This window comes from Strongyloides ratti (genome assembly GCF_001040885.1).
Source record: "Strongyloides ratti genome assembly S_ratti_ED321, chromosome : 2".
NCBI lineage: Eukaryota > Metazoa > Nematoda > Chromadorea > Rhabditida > Strongyloididae > Strongyloides > Strongyloides ratti.
Window position 1 is genome coordinate 16366910 of NC_037308.1, and position 21827 is coordinate 16388736.

The following is a 21827-nucleotide window of genomic DNA, read 5'->3' on the forward strand; positions in this document are numbered from 1 at the left end:
TTATTATTAACATCTCTGTCATTGATGTATGATATTAAAAAAAATGTATATTATGATTAAGAAAATAACTTGAATAGTAAATAATTATATATATGTTGATTTCTATATATCTCGATTATTATTTATACCACAGGTTGTGGGAGTTGATTTTTATAATCAAGTCGTAGAAAAATGTAATAAATCTTCAATTTCTTATAAATCTTTTCCAAAAGTATTAAAAAGGATAAAACGAAAGAGAAACTTAAAATGTTAAACTTGTTTTACCTGTATAATATTAATTATTTCTTTATTATAAAGCATCATTCTAATTACAAATTTACAAATTGAAACTAAAGTTTTATCCTTATCAAGAAACGAGATTATATGGTAAAATAGTTGCAAAATATTGTAATTAAGATTTATTGTTTTATCCAGGTCAGGTCGTAAAAAGGTAGATATTAAAATTTATTTTAAAGTACAAATAAATTAAACTTAATAATTATCGTATAAATTTTAATTTTAATTTTAAAAAAAAATCCTCATTTGAAAATAATACTAATATGTATTATTTATCTCAAAGATCAAGGTAGTTAAGAAAAAAAAAAAAGAAATTTATGAAACAAGCTTTTTTATATTTTATTTTAAAAAATTATCCTTATATACCGTCTATATACCGATAATAAATAAATATTATAAATAATTCTAAAATTTTGTGATATATTCTTAGACCGGATCTAAAATTATAAAGAAGGAAAAATGTAAAAATTATTTTCAAGATAAATTTTAAAATATTTTAAAAAGAAATTAACTCAGAAACATTTCCTTAAAAGCATTAGTTAATTAATACTATTCAAAAATATCAGGAAAATAAATAATATTTTAATTTTTTTTTATTTATAAAACTTTGATATATTAAGTAATTAAAATTATATTTATAACATTTTTGGAATATTAAACAAAATAAAAATCTTTATTTATTATTTTTTCTTTTATGATATAATAAAATATTTATACCAAAAAAAAAAATTATTAATATGAATGTAAAAAATTTTTTATTTAAAAAAAATATTATAAATATTACTTTTATATATTATCGTTTCTTTAATTAATATAATGGATTACATATAAAAAATAAATTATCAATTGCCGTTGAAGAATTTTGTTTTTAAAAGTATATATTTATAAAATAAAAAGTTATATACTTTAATTTATAATGCAAATTTACTAATGTTTTATTTAATTTTATGTATAAATTATAAATTAATTTTCTGTTTATTGATTTTTTCTTGTAACGATTTATGTTGTGTAAACTTTGGTATAATGTATTTAAACTTAATTCTTATAACGAGTGTTTGGTTTTCATTTTGGTTCTAAGCAAGTTATCTTTCTACAAAATCTTGAATAACTAAAGAATTTATAAATAAAATCTAATGGAACGTTGTGCCTTTTGTGGGTGGAATAGAAAAAATGCATTTGGTAATATAAGATTTTTTGGAATTCCCAAAGAACCAGGAATGAAGAGAATACAGTGGTTATATGTATTAGCAAATAGAAATATAAATCCAAAAGAAAAGGTAAGAATTTTAAAAATCATTTATATCAATAATAATATTTATTATTATTAATAATTTATTTTTATTTTAAGGTAAAAGTTTGTAGTGTTCATTTTCGTAGTGGTCGACCTTCTTCAGATCCATCTCATGAAGATTTTGTTCCTCATTTGTATATAAATGCTCCACCATTACCAGAAGAACTTGATTATATAGAAAATTTACATAGAAATAATGTTAAAAATATTGGAGTAACACATAAAATTAATAATTCTGAACATAAAGATCAATCTATTTCTGGAAATTCTGGTCCATCAACTATGAGAAAAAATAATAATAAAGGTCCACCTAGTAAAAAGTTAAAATTAGAAAGTGATAAAGAGGAATATGATGAAAAAGATACAGTAGATGATAATAACAGTATGAATGAAGATTCAGAAGAAAGAGTAAATCATCAAAATCATAATAATAATGGTCTTGAAAATGGTAATCAAGAAATGAAAAATGAAGAAATAAATTCAAATCAAGAAATACTTCAATCACAAAGAATGCCTCTATTAAATGGAAGTAATGCTCCTAATGCAAGGAGAATAAAAGTTCAACATGTCCCTAAACACGTGGTAGAAGCTGCGAATTTACAACCAGGAGTTTCTGTAATTCTCAGAAAGTATTTACGGCATTAAAAAATATCTTCAATTTTTTCGCACCAACTTATTGTTTGTACATTTTTTTGTTAGAATTAGTATAGTTGTTTAATAAATAATTTCTATCCATCTCTTGAATGGATTGTCTCTATGCAACTTTGGTTGTATGTTTATTGCTGATGTAGCTTTACAATGAATTTTGAAGATTTCTTGCTTTTAACGTTTGGAAAATATTCGGGTGTTTGATAGATTTCTAATTTACTACACTATGGATATTACATAACTTTTTAAATTTTATATTTTTTTTATCTTTAAATATTATAGTATTTGTATATTCTTTTTTTTTAATAAATTTCTTGTTTACATTTGTTTTTTTTTTGTTTTGCTTTTTTTTTATCACGGTTTTATTATATTCTACGAATTTTTTTTTTTTTTTAAAGTTTAATCTTATAATAGTTTATTTAAGTAGTATGTTGCGTACAAGACAACTTAATAAATTTATGAATATGATTGTTGGACCAGAAATCCAAGGTGCATATCTTTATACAGAAGAAGGTAATTGTCATGCAAAAGTTGGACCTAAAGCCGATAATGTGTCTGCAGCTGTCTGTTCATCTCTTGCCTCTTCAATATTTGAAGCATTTGAAAGAACAGTATCTCGTGAAAGTCTTACTGAATTTCATTTGGAATGTGATGATACAATAATCTTAGCAACACAAATTCTTAATTTTATTCTCGTAATACAGGGGCAACCAAATGCACCTATTGGATTAATTCGTTCTAAGTTACATACTTTTGCAGAAAAACTTAAGGAACCACTCTCTTATGTTATTCTTAAGGACCAATAATTTTTGTTTAAAAAGTTGTATTTAAAATTTTGTATAATTTTTGTATAGAAATTTCTATTTTAACTTAAATAAATATTTTTTTTTAAATTAAAAAAAAAATATTATCATATTTTTAACTGATTATTATTAATAACTAAGTCACCTTATTATGTACCTATACATAATTTATAGATGATATAATAGATTAAAAAACTTGTTTAATTTATATACAATTATCACATGATAATAAAGTTGGGTTAAAAATTGAATGTAAATATGACAATGAAATATCAAATATCATGCTACTTTTAGAAATATTTAAAAAATAAAATACTTTTTTTTATGGTTGTTGTTTAATGAGATTTTTCTCGTCTACCATTTTTTTTTCCCATGTACATAGTATAAAAAAAAAGAAAATGGTTTTGTGGTATTATTTTTTATTAAATGAAGAATCATGTTTCTTGAATCTGGTTTTCATTTTTCCATTTCTTTATTTTGATTAATGTTTTAAATTAATTTTAATTGGTAAAAATATATGTATTACTTTACCTGTCTCGGTTATATCGGCATTTTTTTTATAATACAATACTAAAATATACATTTATGGTGATTCATTTATATTTTATGTGTCATTTTTAGTGTGAAATAAATGTAATGCATATATTTGATATGAAAGTTTATGTAAAATCAAAGAGATAAGAAAATTTATTGCATGACTGAGTCATGTTAATGGTAACACATACTTTTATTAAGTAATGATTGAAATTCTTTCAAGCTCAAAGATAGCTTTTAATCATGTATATTTTATTAACTTGTTTTTTATTTTATTCTATTTTGAAAGGGTATTAAAAAATTGTTTTTGTTTGAATGTTGTGATGCATGTGTCTATCGTCCCGTCGAGCTCACACTTTTATTTTCTTTTTTTATATTTTTTCTTTGAATAAAAAAGAGAATAGAGTGATGATTGGAAGTATAAAATAATTAAGAAGCGGGGTAGAATAAATACTAGATCAGTAAATTTTTTGTCAATATAAAGTTATGTTAATTCAATTCAGTATTAGTAAACAGAAAAAATTTATAAAGACATTCTTGTTATTTTTTAAATTCCTCTCTTTATATAATTTTATTATCATTATCAATTTTTAATACGAATTATATTAAATAAACATATCTTAAAACATATCTTTAATTATTTTTATTCTTTTTCCAATTACTGGTAATTAATTGACTGAAAATGTCTATTACAACACATTTCAAAGGTTTCGTAAATTGAAATATACAATACCTAAAATATATGTTGATTATTTTAATGCCTTTATATTAAATATTCGTCTAAATAAATATAGTAATTATTCAAGTTTTAGTTTTGTAATACCATAATGGTAATATTTATAATCCACATGACACCAAAAATCATTGTATTTTTGATAGATAAAAGCGTAGAAATAATTTTACTGGTTTATTTTTTTAAACTTATTACTTTGTTTGAATTTTGTTTTGAATTTAATATTAAAATATATTTATCAAAAAAAAAGGGGATGCTCAAGACTTATTATCAAAATATTAAAATTTTATTATTTTATTTATTTATTACCTTTCGTTTCTTTTATTTAATATTTTCTTCTTTTTAATGTTAACATACCGAGTTAACTACTTTAAATTGAATTGAAGGAATTTATGTTATTTGATTAATTAAAACCTATTTACTATAATTACAAACTTTTAAATTATGTTTATAAAATAAATTTCTAGTTAACTAATTTTATAATACAAATCTTAAATGTTTTTTTTTTCTTTCCTGTGTTAATATGAAATAATATACTTCCTCAAACGTACTTAATACATAATATTATTTTAACATTTTATTCTTCGGTACTTTTAATTATGATAACTTGTTTAACTCGATTTAGTGTAAATATTTAATAATTCTTATATTATTAAAGTTGTTTATTGTAAAATTATTTGTAATAATAAATTTTCTCCAGGTATCTCTTTATTTCTTTACATTTTACAGCATATTATTATGTACTTTTTGTAAATATTGTATTTGTAAGTGTAAAAAACGACCCAATTTAATTATAATATTTTACTATCCTCAAAATTGACTTCTGTGTTTATATTAAATTTTAAAGTACCTTGTTTTAATGATATATTATTTATTTTATTCATCAGACATTTCTTTCATCTTTTTTATTGATGTTTGAACTATATATTGTTTAAAGAACTTTTTACATAAATAGATGTCATTTTTACTATAATGATTTTTTTTTAACTACGTTTAAAAATCTTTTAATATATTTAAATAAATGAACTTGTTTTTTTCTTTAAAAAATTTAATATATTGTTTATTTATTTAAAATATCTGTTTTTTTTATCACTACTTTTTAATGCTTTTAATTGATTTTATATCATATAAAAAACTTAACTATTATTTAAACAATTATAATTATTTGTTTTTCTAAATATTGACCTTTTAAGTGTTTGTTTTATTAAAAATTATCTGATAAATATATTTATCATCTGACACTTAGTTTTTTTTTTATATTGTTAATATAATAAAAAAAATTATTATTTTGTATTCCTTGATTTTAAAAATCATGATAACAAAGCTCAAATACCATACATATCAAAACTTATTATAAAATAATCATCTCATAAAATACATTCATTTTTGGTGTATTAAATTACTACATAATTAAACAAAAAACTTGTACAAAAAAAATTGTTGATGATATTAAAGAAAGGGCATTCTCATTAAATATATTTCGTCATAAAAAATTACTTTATTCTCTTAATTTTTTAATATAAATATATATATATATATAATAATGGTAAGTAAATTAATTTTATTTTATTTTTCATCCATTTGATTACTGATAAGTTTTTAAATAATGTCTTATCATTTAATAATTATTATTATTACTTTAATAATACTTTAGTAATTTGACTTTGAATTGTATAATTTTAATATAAAAAATGTTATTATCGTAATAAATGTAATGTGAAAAAACTGTCTATGTGTGATATATAATTTTATAGTTTTCATTTTTAGTTGTACAAGAAAAAATTAAAATCTGATAATAATACTTATAAAGATAGTATTATAAAAATATTTCATTCTGATAAAAAAAATTCTATTATATTTCTAATCATGTCTAAAAAAAAGTTTTTTTCTAAAATTGCTAAATTTCTTAAAAAAGAAAGTATGTTTATAATATTTATTTTTAGTATATAATAAATATTACTTTTAAGATGATAGTAAAAAATTGGAAAAACTTAGAGTTGCAAGACATAAAAGGCAACGGGCTCCAAGTGCTTTATCTGATCAATTATACAATTATGAACCAATGCCAACAATTTATGAGGTAGATGAGTATGATACAATATCAGTTGACTCAGCAACTTTTAATGAATCATTTGACTCAGGAAGAAGGGACTCAGCATTTTCTGTATCATATGGTAGTGATAGTGGTCATAGTTCAATAAGTACTGCTTCATCTAAATCATCAAATTTAGATACAAATTCTGATTCAAATTATAAATTAAAAAATTTTAAAAATAATAATATTTCTATAACTAAAACATGCTCATCTATTATTCAGTCAACATCATTTCCAAACGTTATCCAGCAACCAATAATATTTTAAAAAAAATTAATTAAAAAAATCAACAAAAAAAAAATTTTTTTTATCACTTAAGGAAAAACAATGGTTTTATGTCAGAAAAAAATATTATCAATATTATATGGATTTTCTTTTATAATGTCTAACTACAAATATGTTTACATGTATAAAGCTTTAACAAAAATGTATAGAGCATGAAAAAAGTAAATTACTTTTTTTTAAATGTACGTGCAATGAGATAATTTCCTTCTTCAATGTCAATAATAATAATTTTTTATATAAATGATCACATGAACTCAAAAAACGAATTTTTTTTTTTTCTTATACTTTGAAAAATTCCCAATATTTATAATATCAATTATTCACTTTTTAATTTCATATATACAAACAATTATTAAAAAAAAATTAACTTTCGTTTTTATACCTATGAATATATGTACATTTACTTATTTATTTCGTTATGAAAAAATAAAAATTTTTATCAATATGATTTGTTAATGCCTTTTTATTATATAAATAAAAATGTTTTTATATGAACAAATGAAAGTAACATATAACTATAATTTTTTTCTTTAATTATTTTCAATTAAAATTAATAGATCATATGGTTTTTCATTGTTTGTAATGATAAAAAGTTTTTATCAAAGAACACTTAACATTTTAATGAAATTTTTCAAAATAAGCAAGTTTAGAATCAAAAATTTCTTGTATACCTTTCCACATTTCAATTTGATCAACTGATTGCTCTTGTCTTCTTAAATTATCCATTTCTTTAATTAATAAAGTTTTTTCTTCCTCTAATGATTTTTCTTCATTTTCAAGTGATGGAACTAGTAAATCATCTTTAATTTTATTAACATATTCCTGATGCCTTTCGACATTCCTTGATTCTTCAGATACCTGAGATGTTATTCTTTCAAGAAGGCCTTCCATTTTATTTATTTCCATAATATCATTATCATTATCTTTCTCTTGAGAAAGTTTTTTTAATCTATTTATTTTTTCATGAATAGACAACAATTGATCATTTAAAGTTGTTCCTTCATTTTTTTTAAATTCAATTTCATTTTCCATATCATTAATAAGTTTTTTCAATTCATCTACATTACGTGTTTTAACTTTTCCAGTTTTAGGTCTTTCATATCCTTTAGGTTTGACAGGTTGCTTCAAAATTGTTTCTATTACAATTTCTTTTTTATTTTCTTTATCTTTTTTAATTATATTCCATTCTCTATTAAGAATATTAAGAGTTCCATTTAAAATTCCAATTTCACGTTTCATATTATCAATTGTTCCTTTTCTTTTTTTATATTCAAATGTTTTAGCTCTAAATTTTGAAATATATTTTTTCATTTCAACACTACTGACAACCTCCCCACCACCATATTTTTCTTTTAATCTCTTCTTTTTTTCATTGAGTTCATTTTCTACTTCAGTTAGATCCTCTCTCCTTCTTTGAAGTATTTCTGCCATAACACTTTTTTTTCTAGCAATATTAGCAGCTTGATGTCTATAAATAGATAACTTATCATCATTAGCTTCATCCTTATTATCTCTTTCTAATGTTAAATTCATAATATCAGCATTAAGATTATCAATATTTTTATTCATTTCTAAAATATCTTCTTTAGTAATAGTTTTCATATTAGCAATTTGTGTCAAATCATGTATTATCCTTTGCTTATTTTCTATTTCTGGTTGTAATTTATCTGTTAAAATATATGTATAACTATCAATTTCTTCTTCAAGATCTTTTATTAATTGTGATGGATTCATGTTATTTATATTATTTTCTATTTCATTAATATCTCTTTCAAGGCGTTTTTTTTTACCACTATAATTAGAAATAAATGTTTCTTGTTCAAATTTTAATGCTCGATATTTTGTTCCCTCATCTTTAGCTATACGTAATTGTTTAGCTAATTTTAAATATTTTTCATAACCTTTTATATTCATAACTTTTTTTTTAACTTTTTCAACTCTTCTATTCAATTGTTCTTTTTCTTGACTCATTGTATTTAAATCATTTTTAATATCTTGTATCAATAAACTGTCAAATTTAACATCTTTAACAGCTTTGTGAGTTTCTTTAAATTGTTCCATAACTTGATTAACTTCATTTTCAAGTTCAATAATCTCATCATCTTTGAATTCTGGAGGGATATTAACTTTTGTCAAATAATGTGATAAATATACACGTTCTCTGATTTTTTCTTGGTTTGTAAAAACCCAATATAAGATAGGGTATATATAACATTTCTCTCCCTCAATTATACCAGTCCTCCAGTCTTGTCTTTAAAATAATATATATATATATAAAATGTTAAAGAATAACAATGTCACAAAATAGTAAACATATATATCAAAAAGAAAATTATCCTATTTTTAAACTTTTGTTTTAAGGAATATTTATAAAATTATTTATAATTTAAAAGTTTGTTAATTTTTTTTTTTACTATTTATAACAATATTTTAAAAAAAAAAATTTTTTTAAAACATACAATTCATCTAAATCTTTTGGAGCTCTAAATCTTATTAAACGTAAAGCATTAAATATTCGTATAGCTGTTTCTTCTGCAGATTCTGAGCGTATATCAATAATACTATCATTCGTTATCCATTGTAATACATCACTTAATAATTGAAGAAGTTTATCATTTTTTAAACTATCAAAGGTAATTAAATTTAGATTTTTAGAAAAAGGTGGTGCATTTAAAAATGTAACTAATTTTCTAATATTTTCAACAGACATAATAATAATTACAATTATAAAATAAATAATTATAAATATGTTATAATATGAAATGTTTACTTATGATCGACATATATTTTTTGTTTCCATAGTAACTAAATATATTTTCTATTTTAATATCAAATTAAAATTATTGACAAATTAACTTCTAGTAATTGAAAAATATTTATACAATTTAAATAAATATTCAAAAAACAATTTTTTAAATTCATTAATTATTTTTTCTTTTTTTGCTGAAGGATATTTGAAAAAAAAAAGTTTTTATAAAAATAAAAGAATATAATTAAAAATTGAATTTATTAGAATTTGTTTATAAAAAAATGGAGATAGAAAATTTATTATTTATATTTAATTTTTAAAAATTTTGACATCAATTATGCCTGAATAATTATAATTTTTATAGTTATTTATTTACGTAAAATAGAATTTTATTCATTTATTGTAAATATATTTTTTTCATTACATACAAAACAACTTTTTTTTTAGAATTCTCACAAAATCCTAATTTTATAAATATGTGGAAAAGTCTTTATTTTCTTATTATCCCTTGAGCAAAGTGGTTAAAAAGGAAGTTTTAAAAAATTCTTATTAACTAAAATGTCAAAATAAAATTATCTCTAGGATATATAATATATCTACCAACTTCATCTCTCTTTAAAAGAATCCTCTTTCTATTCTGTAACATTTTTTTTTTCTCTTAATCTAACTTCTGATAACAATTATAATTTTCCTCTTTAAAACAAACTTTTTTCTTTTTGTTTACGGCTACTCAGTTTGTTATAAAAAAAAAATACACTTTGTCAAAATCTTATTTTTATAATAATATATCATTGAAAAAAATAAATAACTATATATACCATTTCTCTAGGCTAATAATTTTACAAATTTTTTAATAAAATTTATTTCAATTTTTGTATTTTCTTTTTTTATAATTTTTATTTAAAAAAAAAAAAAATTCTAAAATAATTGACAAAGTTTCCCATTTATAAGTACATATTTTTTTAGTTTTAAATAAATTTTCATTTTAACTTTATTTCTGTTATAAAATTTTAATATTTATTTAAATTTTCTTCAATTATATAATACATTTTTTTTCTCTTTGAAAAAAAAAAATTGTATTCATAAAATTTTATATTTTACCCTAGTATTGAAAGAGTGCTTTAAAAAGTTGGTTTTCGAGTTATATTTTTAAAACTTGGACATTATTGAAAAGAGAGAGAGGAATAAAACATGGGAACAATGCTGATAAAAATAAGCAGTTTTCTTTTGTCTGTCCATTTGGGTGAATGATAAAAAGTTAGAATATATATATTGTGTAATAAGATTGACGTATTAGTCCATATGGAGCTAGCCATTTTATATTTAAAAGTTTTTATAATTTTTTATTTAATATTCGATAATATAATTATACTTTTGGCTACCATCTAATTTTATTTTTTTTTTTTATGTTTATTTTTTTTTATATCTCCAATCTATTTTATTTGATTAAATAGGAAGTTAAATTATATTAATAGTAATAAATATGCCTATTTTTAATCATATAAAAATATGATTTTTAAAATTAAAGTGATTTAAGATTATGTTATTAGCAAAATTCTAATAAAGCTAGTCAAAATAAAATACGATTTAGTTATCTTTTAATTTCTACAATTTTACAATATATATAGTAAAAAAAGTTATTAAAAAAGTTGCCCTTTTTGTTTAGTATCGTTAAGAATATAAAAAAAAACGAATAATAATGATAAATATCCAGTCTAGGATCGACTATTTCTATCGTATTTATAAAAATAGATAAATCTCTCTTATAATAATACTAACATTTCACTATAAAATTAAGAAGAATATTTATTTCTTTATAATTTTACTTTCACCCTCTCTCCTTCACTTCATTTCCTAGCTTTCTACTATTAAATTTTATTACACTACTTTTTTTTTTTTAATTTTACCCTCATCTGGGTTACCCTAAATATGATGTCTTAATTTTGTTTAATTATATTTTACTATTATTTATAATATTATATGTAAATAAAATATAATAAATATGATTTTTTTTTAAAATAATACTAATAAAAGAAAAAAAAATATATATAGATAATAATTAAAGCACATATATTTTTCTCATTTATTATTATCACCAAGATTCAGTATGTATAACTTTATTACAACAGATATCATTTTACCAGCTAAATATTTTATTACAAATGGTATTATATTATCGTTAATCTTATTATATCAATAATGTTATCTTTACATGTCTATTTTAAAAAAAAAAATTTTATTCTTCTTAATATCTCTCTCTTTGATTAATTAAGGAAATAAGATGGCATTTCTCTTTTATATAAAGGAATTTAATAATTACTTTTTGTCTGCCTATTTCTTATCCACATTTTAATCATAAAATAAAAAATATATTCCTTTCAAAAATTCAATTTCTTTAAAAGCAGAGTTGTTCATTTTTTTTTATCCAAAATTACACTTTAGATGGCTTTATAATTCTCAATTCATCATGTTCCACCCATTATATTTAAAAATTGGTAATATAAAATAAATTCATGAAATATATACATTTATTCCATTTAAATAAAACATATGAAATATTTTTTTTTTCTATAAGTACCTTTGTTATGTATAAATTTATTTACTTGAAATAATACCATCATTTTTACATTAAATTTATCAACTTTTAGAAATTTATAAATAGGAACACACATTATTAAGATAAATATACTTTTATATAGTCTTTTATTTCTTATTTACTTCATTTTATTTTATAAATTAAGGAATATGATATTTTTTCCTAAATAAAATAAATTTCTTCCGAAGCATAAAATTTTATTCCTAATATAAAAGTAATTAAACCTTAAATAAAACTATTCGTAGCAAATATTTTTATTATTTTCTTAAAATTTTAAAAATATTTTACTTATTTATTTTAAATATTTTAGAAATATGCCAATGCCAAGTACTGTACCAGTGTGGATATATGTTATATTTAGAAAAAATCCATCAAGTGGTCATGAAAAACTTGGAGTAAATGTATCTTCAGATGGTCCAGTTTTTTGGAATCGTGAGGTTGCCTATGTCTTTTGTTGTTCATGCCATTTTGATAAACATGAAGAAGAATTATTAAGATTATTTGATAGGTATCAAACAAGAATTGAAAGAATTTGTCTTGTTGATAGGCCTTTAGATTATCCATTTTTACCAGATTCATTATTTACTTATATGGCAACAGTATTAAGTAATCTTCAATTTATTTATCTAAGAGAATTAGATTTAGAAAAAGTTAATAGAGGAACAGTTGAAAAATTATCTAGACATAGAAATTTAAAAAAACTTATTGTTCATGGTTGTAGAAATTATGATGTTTTTCAAGATTTTAAAGGATTACCCCAACTTTTAGTTGTTAAAGGAGAAATTGTTGGTTTAAAAGCTATGCTTGGTGATATTTTTGATTTTGATACATCTAGTCCAATTTCAACTAGTTCCAGTACAACTGATGCTACTGATGATGAAAAAAAAGAACCTGAAGAAATGGTATCTGAAATTGGTACTCCAGATGAATTATCAGAATCTATTGATGTAAAACTTCAAGCATCTTTTAATAAAATTACTGTACAAGATTAATTAACAAACTAATTTACTTTTTAAAAATAATATTTTTTTTAACTAAAAAATAATGATATATTATTGTTGAATTTAAAGATAACAACCCAAATCAAATTTTTAACAACATTCCTTTCTGTATGATGAATTAATATTTTTTTCTTCAATTTAAAAATAAAAAAAATAATAATAATAATCTTTAATCTTTTTCAGTTACTTTTATATTTGGAATGAAACTACTTCTTAAAAGTAAAACATTAATTATTCTTTACAACAACATTATTCCCATTTTAAAATATTAATATGTTTGTACCAAAAAATTTAAATGATATTTTAATATTTAATATAAAAAAGTATAAATAAAATAAATATTGTTAAATTTTATGTTTAAAAACAATATGTAAACCATCATCAATATTGAGAAGAATATTATTACATCTACTATCATTTGATATTATGTTATTTAAGTTTCTGAGAGCAATTGCTTCTTCATTAATATTTTTGTAGTCAGCAACTTTACTGGAAGATAAAACATTATTAAAAATAATTATACCACCAGGAGAGATAAGTTTCATTGTTTGTTCATAATATTTTGAATATTTTTTTCCATCATCATTAATAAAAATAAAGTCAAATTTATTTAAGTTTTCTGTATTAGATACCATTTTATCAAGAAATTGTAAAGGATCTTCTTCAATATCTTTAATTGTTATTTCTTTATTAGAATAATTATTTTTTGTAACATTTATATTTTTTTCAATTTTTTTTTTTATACTATGATCCAAGTCAACAGATATTATTTCACCTCCTGAAATTAATGCTTCAGACCATGCATTTGTTGAAAGACCAAAAAATGATCGAATATCTAAAATTTTATTTGCTTCAATTGCTTGTATAAATATTTTTCCAATATTTAAAACTTCAGGTGATGGAATATTTTTTAACATAATGGCATATTTAATACACTCATCTCTATACTTCATTAAAAATTCACTTTCTTTACAATTCATTTTATCACAATACAATTGAACTTTCTTTGTTCCATTTTCTTTTCTTATTGTTTTTCTTTTTATTTTAGTTAAAAAGAAATTAAGCATGGTAGATAAAATAAATTTTTTAAAATACTAAATTTAAAATTATTATTATTATGTAAAGTCTTTCTTTTTTATATTAATTATAATATTTTTTTTAAACAATGACTCAATATTATGATTCATTTAATTTTTTTTTAAAAACGTTAAATTTTATAATTTATTTAAAAAATTTCAAATAAACATAGATATTTTGTTATAGAATTATAAAAAGAAAAAACATTTAAAACAGTAACAAATATTATAGAATTGGATGATTTTTATTGCTAAAAACATTTTTATGTCAAAAATAAATATTTAAGTACAAATTAAAGCTTAAAAACAACATGTAAACCGTCACCAACATTAAACAACATATTATCACATCTATTGTCCTCAGAAATAATGGTATTTAAATTTCTAATAGCATTTGTTGCTTCATCACAACACTCATCATCAGCAACTCTACCAGACCATAGGGCATTATCAACTAAGATAACTCCACCAGGTCGAAGAAGTTCCATTAATCTATCATAATAATTTGGATAATTTGGTTTATCAGCATCAATAAAAGCAAAATCCCATGTTCCAGATTCACCATTAGCTATAGATTGATCCAAAAAATCTAATGCTTGTCCTTTAACAAATGAAATTTTTTTAGCAATTTTTTCTACTCCATCAATTAATGGTTTACCAATTGAATTAAGTGCTTCATGATTTACATCAAAAGAATAAACTTTACCATCATCTGGAATAGCAGAAGCCCAGGCAACGGCAGATGCTCCAGTAAATGTACCAATGTCAAGGCATCTTTTAGCATTTATAAGACGTATAAAATTTTTACCAACTTGAAGAACCTCTGGTGCTCCTAACATCATAGATTGTTGATGATTATCTAATGTATTTTGCATAATCTCTTTTTCTAATTGAGATTGCTTTACAGTTATATCTGTGCAATACTTAGCAATAGGATTAGCTCTAGATGAATAACTTTTAGCTACATTTTCATTTCTACTCTTATTACGTATATTTTCAAGATTAGCTCCTGGTGGTATCAATGGCATTTTGATATTAAAATTAATCTAAAAAATATAAAAATTTTTAGTAAAATTAATAAAATATTTGAGAAATAAATATATTATAGTGATATTAAATATACTTAACAAAACGCACCACCAATAAACGTGCTAAGATTGTTACTTTTAAAGCTAAATACAATTAATAAATGTTTTTATGGTCATATATATATAACTTATAAACAAGAGATCAATTACCATTTACTATCAATTAATGATAACGTTAAATATAGGGCAACAAATTGTTTTATAAACTAGTATTAATATATAAACAATGACGTGTTAAATCTATTTAGATAACAAATTTAATATAGTGGTAATAAAGTTTTTTTAGTTGCTGCAAAAAAAAAAAAATAATTCATGATAATCTTTCAACTTTTAAATAAAAAAAAAAATATTACCTATATAGTTTTTTATTCTAACATTTTTCTGTATGTTCTTATTTGTATATACATAAAAGTTTGAAATTTTTTTTTCCTTTTTAGCTTAATATTTTATAAGTATATATTATATAAAAAGCTTTTCTAATAAAACATGGATTTTCAATTTATATTTAAATATTCTTGAAATATGATCATATAATATTTAAATTATAAAAATTTATATTAAGTCATAGTTTATGTGATTTTTAGTGTCTTACTAGATAAAACTAATCTAATTTTTAATAAATTTTATCTTTTTAAGATAAATTTTAACAATATACTAATTTTTATTTGTTTTCATCCTTTTTTATATAATATTAAAAAATTAAACACTATAATATTTATGTAAATAGACTTTTTTTTTTAATTTTTATACTTAAAATAGTCTTTTGTTTTATATATTGAAGTATCATTAAAATAATAAATTGTAAACTCTTAAAATTATCAAAAATTTAATGATTTTATAAATATAGTTTCAAATAGTAAAAATTTAACATCATACAATTTTCACGTGTTTTACTTTTTTATATATTAAATGACAAAATATAATTTGGTAAAAAGTAATTAACATAATTATTATATTTATTTTTAAATAATTAAAAACATATAGATCATTTCAATAAATTTTATTTTACTTTGATAATATATAAATAGGTTAACTTATTTGAAAAATTAATAACAATACACGTAAGTGCAATCATTTAAATAATAAAAATACATTATATTCAATTAATTGAAAATAAAATTTTTTTTTAATTGTTGGAATTAATTTTTTTTTTTGTTAATTTTCAGTTTCAAATTTTATAACAAAAAAAAAATTGAATGGTAAATAAGTGATACATTGTTTGCACAAAAATATAAAGACAATAATCGAAATTCACACGTATGAATATATACAATTATATTGTTATATTTACAATTTAAATGTTAAATTAGAAGCTATTGAAGAAGCTAAACTTGATTCAGCAGTATCTGGTTCATTTATTTCAGTAGTATAATAAAGATCTTCAATATTTTTTATCTAAAAAAAAATAGTTAAATGTTTAAAGATACTTAAACTGACAGTTTTTTTAGGATATAAATAAAAGTTTTGTATTAAAAAAACAATATCAAAAAGCATTGAAGAAAATCCAAGACCAAATTTCACTGGATTACCTAGAAAACCTGTCCAATCATTAGTATTTATTGCTTGAAGAATCATTTGAATATTTGCCATTAAACCTCCAGCAAAATCACAAACTACAACACCTACAGACCACCCTTTTACTGATTTTCTTTTGTAATTGGATAATATTTGTGGAATATATTTTGATAATGTTGTTGCCATTTTTATATATGATAAAATGTTTAAATATTCTAACCAATTAATTATATTATTTAAGGGTAAATATATTGAAGTAATTCCTGTTATAATTAAAATTGAACTAAAAACATAACAAGTATAAGATATTTTTTGTTTGCCTGATTCGAAGAAAAAACATTGAATAATAACTACTGTACTAATAAAAAGAGCATGTATAGAAAATATGACATCATTTAAAAGTACAGGATTAAGACTTCTTTCATATTTTTGTTGATATTGTTCCTCAATTATAGGATGCCAAAACATAAATATATTATATATTGCATAACAGATAAATCCAATAATATTTATAAGTAGAAAATCAAAATTTAAACCAATAACAGATTTACGTTTAAAATTAAGAAAAACTTGTGGATAAAATGAAAAACTCCACATAGCAAAATAAATCCATCCACTTACAATAACTAATGTTTCAATCGTAGATGATTGGAATATTCTAATACGAAGAAATGATTCATTAATAATTTTACCAGAATCATTATTTGTAGAATTATTTTGAAAAACTGTTACATTAACATAACTTATACTTTTAAGATTAATTCCTTCAACTTTTATTAATTTAATATTATCTTCAGGTGTTAGTGTAAAATTATTTGGTGAAATATTGATAATATTTTTGTGATATGTTAGTAAAAAAGAAATATTGGTATTTTGTGGAACTCTAAAATATAATTACAAATGTTAGATAAAACTTACTTTGCTTTAAAAATTATATTTTCATAATCATCTAACTCTATATTTACAAGATTTTTTGTAAATTCAATGATATCATTATTATTTTCTTCATTACATCTTGAAATTACAGAATAAATAAAAATAATAGATAAAATATATATTAATCTTGACATTGAAAAAAAAAATTAATAAAATTAAACTATAATAAATTTTGGTATAATTTAATATATAGTAAAATTAAACAAATGTTTATCTATTTGTTAAATGCTAATTTCATTTATTAAAGACTCAACCCTTTATTTTGAAATTATATGAGTTATCAATGGAATTCTTTTTTGTAATTAAATAAAATTAATTAAATTTGGTCAGGAAACGATACATTAATTACCTGTCTAAAACTTATAATTAATAACGTGTTTTCGAAGAAGTGTTTGTCTAATTGCATCATTTAAAAAAAAAAAAGTATATTCTTTAACATAATTTATTAATGTGTGTATAATATTTTTAAATATTTTAGTTACACCAATGAAACGTTACTGTTTAACAGTTTCAGGAAACTCCGAAAAAATATTTTGAAAAATATCTAGTTAATATAAATCTCATAATTATCATGTGATTTTTGATAATATAATAATTTTCTTTTATTTCTTTTATAACTTTTATAAAAAAAAAAATAATAAGTAGATGATATAAAGGTCAATATAAAGGCAGTGTGTTATATAACTTATATAAACTATTAATGTCTTTTTATTTGTTCTTTGCTTCTTTCATACAAATCTTTACATGCTTCATCATCTAATACTAATGGTGTTAATGTTTCTTCTTTACATTCTGAAAAATATTTTCCAGTTACACCATTTAAACTTTCAGACAATGCTGCAAATAATGGACACATTGCACCATCTTTTTCTGTTTTAAAAAATATCCAAAATATTGGGGCAAAAAATATTTGTATAAGTGGACTACTAAATATGGATGTATGAGTAATATTTGTATGAACAGCTCCTGGATGAACAGCATTAATAGTAATATTATGAATATCTTGTTCAGCAAGTATTTTTGATAAATATCTTGCATGCATTACTTGAGCAGCTTTTGATCGTGAATAAGCAATCATACATCTATATTTTTTTTCATCATTAATTACCTCTTTTGTAATATCGTCTTTATTACAATTTTTATATAACATTGATGAAACATTAACAATTCTTGCTCCATTTCTTGCATGTCTTAGTTGTGAAATAAGTAATTCAGTTAACATAAAATGACCTAAATAATTAGCTTGCCATATTAACTCATGACCATCTTTTGTCAATACAAAACTTCCATCTCCAAGAACACCAGCATTATTTATTAAAATATCAAGTGTTGGTTCCTCTTAAAAAAAAATATATAAAAAATATAATTTGTTTTTTGTTCCATAACATACCATCTCTAAACATATGTGCGAATCTTCGAACACTTTCTAAGTCAGTCATATCAGCAATTCTGACACGTAACCTAGACTTATCACAACCATTATTAGATAATTCTTCTACTACTTTATCAGCTTTTTCTTTATTTCTACATACCATATAAACTTTAGCACCTCTTTTATTTAAATCTTCAGCAATACATTTTCCAATACCACTAGAAGCTCCCGTAACAACAGCTACTTTTCCTTCTGCTGAAACTTCTTCATCAAATTGTTTTCCTTTTATATAACGTCTTACAACATAAAAAATTATAAAAATAGAAATTATTGTTATTAAATAATAAATAGTATTACATAAAATACAATCATTGACCATTATAAAAATATTTTTCTGTAAATAAAATAATATATTATATATAATAAATTATAGTGTTAAAAATTTTTAATAATTACAAAATATATGTTTATTTACATAAATATAAAAAATCAAGTACCGCGACTTTATTTATTTAGTTTAAAAAATTAATATTTTTTTCTCTCTCGCTCTCTCAATTATTGATAAATATATTAAACTTATATGTAAAATTATTTATTATATACAAAAAATTTATATGATAAAAACTGATCTTTCGTAATTTTTAATGTTTTAAATATTTAAAGTAAATTATAAAAATCAATTATTTTTTTTTAAAATTAAAAAAAAAATATATATATATATATTTACTATAAGACAGCTTTACCAAGTAATGAAGATAAAATTACAATAATTAAAAGTAAAATTGGAATTGTTTTATCATTAAATGGTATTAAACCAATAAGTAAACCATGATAGTCACAATGATCACATCTTGTTACAATTGATAATGCTGTTCCATGTAATAGTGAATGTTTAGTTTCCCATATTTGTGAAGTATTAATAATATTATTTTTTATATTTTGAAGATTTTTTTCCATTAAACATATTGGTAGGAGAATAATAATTTCAAGATATATTATACAAATTATAGGTAAAATATATTGTATTGTAATAAAAATATTTGATAAAGTTGAAGAATAATATCTATAAACAGATATACCAAAAATAATCATTGTTGTACAATTAAAAATAGCAAAATCAGTATATTTTCCAATTATTTGATGTGAAAATGTTATTAATTTATATAATTTAGAATGTTTTAATGATATTAAATCAAGTTTATCAGAAAAATTTGTTGAAAATGTTTTTTCTATAACATGTTGAGTTTCATTGTTAAAAACTTCTGTTTCATAATAAAGAATCCCATAAATACCAGAGTAAATTGAAGCGGAAATAACAATAACTATTTTAGAATACAGAAGTAGTAATATATCAAAAATGTATGTTGATTTTCCATAAAACATGGATAATTTGTAATTTAATTGATTATTTAAATTCTTATCATAATTAATAAAATTTATTGTTGAGTCATACAAAAAAGTTGTAAAAACTAAAAACCAAAAGATAAAAATTTTAATTTTAGCTTTTTTATAATTTCTTTGTAATTTATGTGATGATGAAAATTGAATTTCTTTATATTCTTTAAAATACTTAATAAAATTAAAATAGAATTTGGTATTTTTTAAATTGTTATAAAAAATAATAGCTACAATTGCATGAATAAAAGATAAATTAATTAATGAATTTTCTAGACTTTTTAAAGTCAAAAACTATAATTTAAAAAAAAAAAAATAAGAAGTAATAATTTTCAAACTTACTGTATAACTTTTGCTTAGTATAATATGATAGATAAAAGCACCAATTAACGGAATGAGAGAAAGGGGAAATAAAATTTTGTTAATTTTATTATTTGAATTATCATTATATTCAAGTTGTGGAATGCCAATTTTTTGAGAAAAAAAGTACATAGGACTAAAAATATATTTTTTTAATGATTTGATGTCATAAACATCTTCACTATAATTTTCAACATCTTCCATTAAATCTGTAATAATTAAAAATTATTATTAAAAATATTTATAAACTCATAATCAAAAAATTTACTTATAAATAAAACAAAGATCCTTTTAAACTACATATTTAAACATAAAAAATATAATTGTAGTGAATTATGTAATACCTATTAGTCATGCAATAATAATTGATAATATATTTTTACCAATTTCAATAATAAAAATCAAAGAAAAAATTTTATATTATTAATTAAAAAAAATAATAAGGTAATAAAATTTTTCAATAATAATATAAACTCTTTATAAAAGATAATTTTTATAATAAAAAAAAAGTTTTTACTTCAATTTGATTACTCATTTTTATTCATTTAATTAATAAATTTTAGATTATTCATATCCAAATTTTATTTGTTAAAGATTATGTCACGAGTAATTAAAAATTTTAATGATAAAATAGAATATGATAATGATATTAAATCAAAATTAATAAGCAAAGTGTATCTTTTCAAAAATATTTTAAAAGATTTTAAATAATTGTACAATCTATATATAAATATTTTTATACTTTGTTATACTGCTTAAAATATCGTTACAACATTTTATAAATGATTAAAATTTTAAAGACAAGAAAAACAATATTACTATATTACTTGTCACTTAATAATAATAAAACGATAGTTTATAATAAATTTAATACTGGTGTATTTAAAATTATTAATAAATTTTACAATTACAAAAATAGAATTTTTTGTCATTCAATGTAGTAAGTTTCAATAAATAATTCTGTATAATAATAAAATGATACAAAATATTTATAAAATAGATCAGCATTAATAATATAAAATATCACAAGAAATAGAAATATATATATTTTGTAGCATTAATAATATTGAAACA

The 21827-nt window shown here is 20.2% G+C and overlaps 8 protein-coding genes across 8 annotated transcripts; 4 read left to right on the plus strand and 4 right to left on the minus strand.

Annotated features, from left to right (window-relative positions):
- Positions 1-1409: 1409 nt before the first annotated feature.
- SRAE_2000517500 (Zinc finger, C2CH-type domain-containing protein) lies at positions 1410-2212 on the plus strand (the record flags this gene model as incomplete). The annotated part of the gene is made up of 2 exons (XM_024644155.1): positions 1410-1553; positions 1625-2212. The coding sequence occupies 2 exons, from the start codon at positions 1410-1412 to the stop codon at positions 2210-2212; spliced, it is 732 nt and encodes a 243-aa protein (XP_024509743.1).
- A 431-nt stretch (positions 2213-2643) lies between these two features.
- Positions 2644-3021, plus strand: SRAE_2000517600 (Ragulator complex protein LAMTOR2; the record flags this gene model as incomplete). Its single annotated transcript, XM_024644156.1, has 1 exon — positions 2644-3021. The coding sequence occupies one exon, from the start codon at positions 2644-2646 to the stop codon at positions 3019-3021; it is 378 nt and encodes a 125-aa protein (XP_024509744.1).
- A 3130-nt stretch (positions 3022-6151) lies between these two features.
- Positions 6152-6647, plus strand: SRAE_2000517700 (Hypothetical protein; the record flags this gene model as incomplete). Its single annotated transcript, XM_024644157.1, has 2 exons — positions 6152-6203; positions 6253-6647. The coding sequence occupies 2 exons, from the start codon at positions 6152-6154 to the stop codon at positions 6645-6647; spliced, it is 447 nt and encodes a 148-aa protein (XP_024509745.1).
- Positions 6648-7283: 636 nt separating this feature from the next.
- On the minus strand, positions 7284-9375 carry SRAE_2000517800 (Intraflagellar transport protein 81 homolog; the record flags this gene model as incomplete). Its single annotated transcript, XM_024644158.1, has 2 exons — positions 7284-8916; positions 9125-9375. 2 exons carry the CDS (start codon positions 9373-9375, stop codon positions 7284-7286), a joined length of 1884 nt encoding a protein of 627 aa, XP_024509746.1.
- Positions 9376-12324: 2949 nt separating this feature from the next.
- SRAE_2000517900 (Hypothetical protein) lies at positions 12325-13002 on the plus strand (the record flags this gene model as incomplete). Its single annotated transcript, XM_024644159.1, has 1 exon — positions 12325-13002. The coding sequence occupies one exon, from the start codon at positions 12325-12327 to the stop codon at positions 13000-13002; it is 678 nt and encodes a 225-aa protein (XP_024509747.1).
- A 353-nt stretch (positions 13003-13355) lies between these two features.
- SRAE_2000518000 (O-methyltransferase, family 3-containing protein) lies at positions 13356-14078 on the minus strand (the record flags this gene model as incomplete). Its single annotated transcript, XM_024644160.1, has 1 exon — positions 13356-14078. The coding sequence occupies one exon, from the start codon at positions 14076-14078 to the stop codon at positions 13356-13358; it is 723 nt and encodes a 240-aa protein (XP_024509748.1).
- A 302-nt stretch (positions 14079-14380) lies between these two features.
- On the minus strand, positions 14381-15115 carry SRAE_2000518100 (O-methyltransferase, family 3-containing protein; the record flags this gene model as incomplete). The annotated part of the gene is made up of 1 exon (XM_024644161.1): positions 14381-15115. The coding sequence occupies one exon, from the start codon at positions 15113-15115 to the stop codon at positions 14381-14383; it is 735 nt and encodes a 244-aa protein (XP_024509749.1).
- A 1347-nt stretch (positions 15116-16462) lies between these two features.
- On the minus strand, positions 16463-20957 carry SRAE_2000518200 (Dehydrogenase/reductase SDR family member on chromosome X; the record flags this gene model as incomplete). The annotated part of the gene is made up of 6 exons (XM_024644162.1): positions 16463-16570; positions 16613-17573; positions 18361-18964; positions 19017-19280; positions 19742-20687; positions 20736-20957. The coding sequence occupies 6 exons, from the start codon at positions 20955-20957 to the stop codon at positions 16463-16465; spliced, it is 3105 nt and encodes a 1034-aa protein (XP_024509750.1).
- Positions 20958-21827: the final 870 nt, after the last annotated feature.